At 46.8% G+C, this 7,267-nt stretch overlaps 1 protein-coding gene across 1 annotated transcript in view; it reads left to right on the top strand.

Annotated features, from left to right (window-relative positions):
• LOC139366493 (actin-binding LIM protein 3-like) overlaps window positions 1–4,207 on the top strand; it is a 124,505-nt gene extending 120,298 nt beyond the window's left edge. The window contains exons 18-23 of the mRNA XM_071104017.1: window positions 1,001–1,030; window positions 1,296–1,348; window positions 1,569–1,635; window positions 1,751–1,758; window positions 2,725–2,805; window positions 2,972–4,207. Coding sequence (XP_070960118.1) covers window positions 1,001–1,030; window positions 1,296–1,348; window positions 1,569–1,635; window positions 1,751–1,758; window positions 2,725–2,805; window positions 2,972–3,085 — 353 coding nt within the window. The 3' untranslated portion in view covers window positions 3,086–4,207. The remainder of the gene's footprint in view (window positions 1–1,000; window positions 1,031–1,295; window positions 1,349–1,568; window positions 1,636–1,750; window positions 1,759–2,724; window positions 2,806–2,971) is intronic.
• Window positions 4,208–7,267: the final 3,060 nt, after the last annotated feature.

Below are 7,267 nucleotides of genomic sequence, written 5' to 3'. Positions count from 1 at the left end.
CCCTGCTCCTCCTCGTCTCCTTCTCCCCCTGCTCCTCCTCGTCTCCTTCTCCCCCTGCTCCTTCTCCCCCTGCTCCTTCTCCCCCTGCTCCTCCTCGTCTCCTTCTCCCCCTGCTCCTCCTCCTCTCCTTCTCCCCCTGCTCCTCCTCCTCTCCTTCTCCCCCTTGCTCCTCCTCCTCTCCTTCTCCCCCCTGCGCCTCCTCCCCCTGCTCCTCCTCCTCTCCTTCTCTCTCATGCGCCTCCTCCCCCTGCTCCTCCTCCTCTCCTTCTCTCCCCTGCTCCTCCTCCTCTCCTCCCTCCCCCATCCCTTCTCTACTCCTCTCATCCAGTCTTTCCAAGCCTCATTGCTGCTTTGATGTGCTGTATTCATCTCAGTGCATCATGGGTACCCAGCATGCTCTGCTCAGTTAGTTTGTTTGAAACCAAAGACAATACAGTATGAAGATAGGCAGAAACTGCTTTTCCAATAGAAATCCTCGATCACACTTGTAGGCGATGTCATGGCGACATTGGCTAGCTAAGCTCATGCGCAGAAACACGTCATTGAGTCTAACGTTCATCTTGCGCGGAACTGCGCATGTGCAGGCCATCAAATCAAAGACCCTCCTTCGATATAAAGTTGTTTTTAACAAAAAGTAAAAGATGTCAGTTGGTCACTTTCATGAGGTTGGAGTAATAACATGTTCAACTAGTGAAGACATTGGTTCTGATCTAGGTTGTGCCTGTAGATAGAGAAAATGAACAGTTAATGAAGAATCTCTCACTTTTCTCATTGACTTCTCAAAGCCCAAACCCCGGCCTGGTTTGATTGGTCTGTTTCACAAGCGTCCCTGGAAGTCTCATGATGTTGTACCTCTGGGTTTAGAAACGCTGTGGTGAAAGTCCTCTAAATGTCAAATCTTTCAGGAGGTTCTCTCTCTCTTTCTCTCTCTGTGTGTCTCTCTTTCTGTCTCTCTAATCTAATCTCACTAATCCTGTTTTCCTTGGTTTCTCTCCCTCAGCTCCTCCATCCCATTACAGCTTAGACAGTGGTGAGTACAACAGTGAAACACTATTACGTACATAACATACTGTGTCACCTTACATTTAATATATGTGTTTGTAAACATCGCCCTCTACTGTGCATTGATGAGAGAGACATGAAGGCACATTCAGTTGGTTGTCAATCTCTTTCCTGATTTACTCTGATATATTAAGATTTATATATGACCCCCAACTGTAAAGCAGTTGTGACAACTTATGTAAAAAGATCTTTATAAATATATTGTATTGATTGACTGCTTTCCTCTGTTCCAGACTCGTACAAGTCAGCCTCTCTACCAGGATACAGGCGGAACGGTGTCAACAGGGTGACCATCAACACTATAATATCCTTTACCTATACAGTTATGATCAAATCTCTTGAGATGAAAATGTATTTTGACAGAAAGACCTATTTCCAGGAGGCAGCGACCGAACATTCTTTACATAGAAGGCTGTAATTCAAGCCAACCTCCTAGTTGTCATGGAAGCTTACTTGACAAACACAGCTGTAGCATCACTAACAGGTCTCTATGTGTATCCCTGCAGCCCCAGAGTGCCGCAGACTACTACCAACAGTATGACAGCAGCAGTGATGTCAACTGGGGAACCAGAGGTAGGAGGGCTGTGTAACCACCCTGGGTTCAGGTCTCAATACATTTATAACATTGTGGGATTTCCTTATTGCATGATTGTAATCAGGTATTTTTTTCAATTTTTCTCTCCTGCAGAATACAAGGTAAGGGTCTGAACGTTGGTTGGAAAGTGGAGTGGACTGTCAAGCAGTATTCTACAGTAACCAGCACGATCTTAGACTGTATTCTCCAAGTGGTGTGTTATGAATCTCTGGTGGGGAGAAAGACAAGTCCTACTGGATCACAAAGACTGTGGTTTGTTCATGTAAGGCACTAGGACACTGTAGGCCGGTATAGCTGCTCTCTCTCATTCCTGGCTCAATGACCCTACCAGAGGGCAGCAGTAGAGTCATGGCATCCTGCCCTGCTCTGTCCTAGTCAAAGGGTCATAGGTCACAGGCCAGCTTCCACATTCAGGACCTGGGCCCTGTTTGAACACTTTAAAAATACACCCTCCCTTCCTTGAAGTAATCACCGATCTAACACAACTGAAAACCTTTAAGAAATTGTTCTGTCACATAGCTTTCACCCAGTTATGTCAGATTAGGAATTCCTTCAAGGGAGAGAGGAAGGAAGAATGCTTTCTCAAAGAATTCTAACAGGACATGGGCTGATGGAACAAAGAGCTTCCGGGTCAAGAGGTCACTGGACATTTCTTTCAGCCCTCCCAATAGAGGGTTGTTGACCTTTTGGATGAACATTGTGTCACAAATGAAGAAGCATCAGGAAAATTCTGCTTCCTGTCCATATGAGGATAGGGTAGGAGAGACTTTCTGAGAGAGAAATGGAAATCTCATTCTATAGAACACCTCTACTATGTTCCATACAATGGCTTCTATGCTGTGATTACAAAGGAAACCGCGGTGTTATGACTGAAACAGCTGCTGAAGCTGTTCACCTGAGATATGTGGTTTGTGGTCAATTCCATTTCACTTCAATCAATTCAGGAAGTAACATGAAATTGCAAGTATTATCAGAATAGGAATTGGAATTTAAGTATACTTCCTGATTTGAACCCAACCCTGTTAACTACATATATCTTCTACCTCTATCTGACCTGTCTGTTGCAGGTGTACCCGTATGAAGTACTGATCGTAACCACCAGGGGGAGACACAGACTGCCTAAAGACGTAGACAGAGCCAGACTAGAGGTGAGGTTCTGACCTGGCTTAATTTGGTGGTTGATATTTCATTAAATAATATGTTCAATGCTGCCTCCTATCCTTGCTTCTAGTTAAAGGTCACTAATCCAAACATTATCCACATAGTCTACATGAGTCATACTACAGTGTCTCCCTGTGTTTCTCTGTCTTCCAGCGTCATCTGAGTCCCGAGGAGTTCCTACAGGTGTTTGGGATGAACTTGACAGAGTTTGACCGGCTGGCTCTCTGGAAGAGAAATGAAATGAAGAAACAGGCCCGACTCTTCTAACCATGGAGAGAGAGAAAATTAGAAGAGAGAGAGAGAGAGAGAAACTGTTAATGACAACAGAGACAGAGAGCGATGGCGAGAGAGAGGTCGTACATCAGAATGAGAGAGTTGCGACAGACAGACAGACAGACAGACAGACAGACAGACAGACAGACAGGGGGAATGTGTAATTTCACTGCCACAGACTGAACTAAACCCTCCCCACCCCATCACTGCCCATGGTCAAAAGAGAGAGAGACAGAGGGAGAGACACAAAGGTCAGGAGACTTTTGGCTTTGCCTTACTATTGTGGATGATTTTATACATTATGAGTGTGCAGCACCAGCAAACTAAGTGACTAGAATGTAGATATCATTTACACCACTTTATCAGAATGAATGAATGAATTAATTAATGGATGGACGAATAAACACACAATGCTTATGTTTTTTAAATGGATGCTCATTGATGATCATTTCTCCTTCTACTTTACTACTTGTATCTTGTGGTTTACAGTGATACTGGCAGCATGCCCATCTTTTAATGACATCATACCTATATTTGAATGACATCATACCTGTATTCCAATGACATCATGAAATGATTTTTCTGAGAATGAAAACATTGCTTCACATTGTGAATGTGTACGGTACAAAAGAAGGATTTTTGCTCCACCAGATATGATAACTATTCACACAACGATAGGCTACAGACTGGATGTATTCACTGTCAGGAAAACGAACACATGCTAGACGTACCTGCTGTAGCGTTGTGATAGAGGGAACACTATTGCTTACACACGGGGATAATGTCCGTCTTTAGTTGAACTACGAATACGTATTCCTCTTGGAACATTGCATAAACAAACATTAAATACAGTTTGTATTTCAGACATGAAATGAGAAGTGTGCAGCTTGGTTAACATACAGTTCTAGACTACAGATGTTTGCAGTTATGAAGACCAGTACCCAGAGTCACAACACGTAGGTTGCAGATGAACATTCATAACACAATATTCAGAGGGTTGGTTTCTTAGACACGTATTGATCCTACTCCTGGGCTGAAAACGTGTTCAGTACAGGGATGCATTCTTAGTCCGGGTCTTATTTGATCAAATGTATAATTTGTTTTAATTTGAAACTACAAAACATACTGTAACTATCTCCTTTTCATAGCTGTTTACAGTTACATCATGTATCATTTATTCCAATAAAATGATGTTTTCATGTGTATGTGACTGTCAATGGATCAATGAATGAATGAATATGTGTGTGTATATGTAAGTTGTACTTCTGCATCATGGGGTGAACCCACAACCATCTGTGCCACCAAGACTCAGACCTTTTTGCAGTTAGAGATAGGTAGGAAGGGTTATTGCCATACTGCTCTATGAGGGTACTAGCTTTAGGACCCAGCAAAGAGCGGACTGTTCATTTCTCTGCAACTTCATTGAGAGAGGCAGAGAGAGAGAGAGAGAGAGAGAGAGAAAGGGAGTCTGCTATGTATCAAGTGTAGCTGTCAGCTCGGTCTCACATGGGGCTGCTCTCCGTCACAGTCTCCGGATGAGCCCAGGAAACCACCTCTCTCTCATCCATTACTTCCACCGGGATGGACACCAACAACAGATGTAAGTGTCAGTCTTAATCCACTTTTCATTTCAAGTTAATCCATAGTGTGAAATGACACAAAGTAAGCTATTATGTAGCTATTATTTCAAAGTTGTGCAACTGGTTTTTTTAAACCAACCAATAGGGATATGTGCATAAATTGCAACTTTAATTTCACTGTTTTTTGACATGGGAACTGCTGCCATACTGCTACACAAACTCTGTTTATTATTCATGCATAGAAAAGGCTAATTGTAGAGAGGCTAACTGTAGTGTAATTGTCTGTTTAGAATTCTCATCATTTTGTTGACAACTTAGTAAACATCAGAACAGCCCTTTGCAGAGAATGGAGCAGAGAATTGGATTGTTGGAATAATTTTTATATTACTATGGACTAAGTGCGCTGTCCGTTGGCCATAGGCTTTAGAAAAATGTCCAGAATACTTGGAATGATTGTCGGTTTACCACCTTACTGTGTTTAGTTTGACTTGTCTTCATAAGCGGTGCAAATCGTCTCCCACCCCTCCCCCTAGCCTTCCCCCTCCAACACTGCAGGCAGCGATACGTTTTCCCCTAGCCTTCCCCCTCCAACGCTGCAGGCAGCGATGCGTTTTCTCCTAGCCTTCCCCCTCCAACGCTGCAGGCAGCGATACGTTTTATCCTAGCCTTCCCCCTCCAACACTGCAGGCAGCGATACGTTTTCTCCTAGCCTTCCCCCTCCAACGCTGCAGGCAGCGATACGTTTTCTCCTAGCCTTCCCCCTCCAACACTGCAGGCAGCGATACGTTTTCTCCTAGCCTTCCCCCTCCAACACTACAGGCAGCGATACGTTTTCTCCTAGCCTTCCCCCTCCAACACTGCAGGCAGCGATACGTTTTATCCTAGCCTTCCCTCTCCAACACTGCAGGCAGCGATACGTTTTCTCCTAGCCTTCCCCCTCCAACCCTGCAGGCAGCGATACGTTTTCTCCTAGCCTTCCCTCTCCAACACTGCAGGCAGCGATACGTTTTATCCTAGCATTCCCCCTCCAACGCTGCAGGCAGCGATACGTTTTCTCCTAGCCTTCCCCCTCCAACACTACAGGCAGCGATGCGTTTTCTCCTAGCCTTCCCTCTCCAACACTGCAGGCAGCGATACGTTTTCTCCTAGCCTTCCCTCTCCAACGCTGCAGGCAGCGATACGTTTTATCCTAGCCTTCCCCCTCCAACACTGCAGGCAGCGATACGTTTTATCCTAGCCTTCCCTCTCCAACACTGCAGGCAGCGATGCGTTTTCTCCTAGCCTTCCCCCTCCAACGCTGCAGGCAGCGATACGTTTTCTCCTAGCCTTCCCCCTCCAACGCTGCAGGCAGCGATACGTTTTCTCCTAGCCTTCCCCCTCCAACGCTGCAGGCAGCGATACGTTTTATCCTAGCCTTCCCCCTCCAACGCTGCAGGCAGCGATACGTTTTATCCTAGCCTTCCCCCTCCAACGCTGCAGGCAGCGATACGTTTTCTCCTAGCCTTCCCCCTCCAACACTGCAGGCAGCGATACGTTTTCTCCTAGCATTCCCCCTCCAACCCTGCAGGCAGCGATACGTTTTATCCTAGCCTTCCCCCTCCAACCCTGCAGGCAGCGATACGTTTTCCCCTAGCCTTCCCTCTCCAACACTGCAGGCAGCGATACGTTTTCCCCTAGCCTTCCCCCTCCAACACTGCAGGCAGCGATACGTTTTCCCCTAGCCTTCCCGCTCCAACACTGCAGGCAACAATACGTTTTATCCTAGCCTTCCCCCTCCAAAGCTGCAGGCAGCGATACGTTTTCTCCTAGCCTTCCCCCTCCAACGCTGCAGGCAGCGATACGTTTTCTCCTAGCCTTCCCCCTCCAACACTGCAGGCAGCGATACGTTTTCTCCTAGCCTTCCCCCTCCAACGCTACAGGCAGCGATACGTTTTATCCTAGCCTTCCCCCTCCAACGCTGCAGGCAGCGATGCGTTTTCTCCTAGTCTTCCCCCTCCAACGCTGCAGTCAGCGATGCGTTTTCTCCTACTCTTCCCCCTCCAACGCTGCAGGCAGCGATGCGTTTTCTCCTAGCATTCCCCCTCCAACACTGCAGGCAGCGATACGTTTTCTCCTAGCCTTCCCCCTCCAACACTGCAGGCAGCAATAAGTTTTCTCCTAGCCTTCCCTCTCCAACACTGCAGGCAGCGATACGTTTTATCCTAGCCTTCCCCCTCCAACGCTGGCGATACGTTTTCTCCCAGCCTTCCCCCTCCAACGCTGCAGGCAGCGATACGTTTTCCCCTAGCCTTCCCCCTCCAACGCTGGCGATACGTTTTCTCCTAGCCTTCCCCCTCCAACACTGCAGGCAGCGATACGTTTTCTCCTAGCCTTCCCCCTCCAACACTACAGGCAGCGATACGTTTTCTCCTAGCCTTCCCCCTCCAACACTGCAGGCAGCGATACGTTTTCTCCTAGCCTTCCCCCTCCAACACTACAGGCAGCGATGCGTTTTCTCCTAGCCTTCCCCCTCCAACACTGCAGGCAGCGATACGTTTTCTCCTATCCTTCCCCCTCCAACACTGCAGGCAGCGATACATTTTATCCTAGCATTCCC

Source organism: Oncorhynchus clarkii, chromosome 14 (genome assembly GCF_045791955.1).
Source record: "Oncorhynchus clarkii lewisi isolate Uvic-CL-2024 chromosome 14, UVic_Ocla_1.0, whole genome shotgun sequence".
NCBI classification, from domain to species: Eukaryota; Metazoa; Chordata; class Actinopteri; order Salmoniformes; family Salmonidae; genus Oncorhynchus; species Oncorhynchus clarkii.
This window is presented reverse-complemented; position numbering and strand designations above follow the sequence as displayed.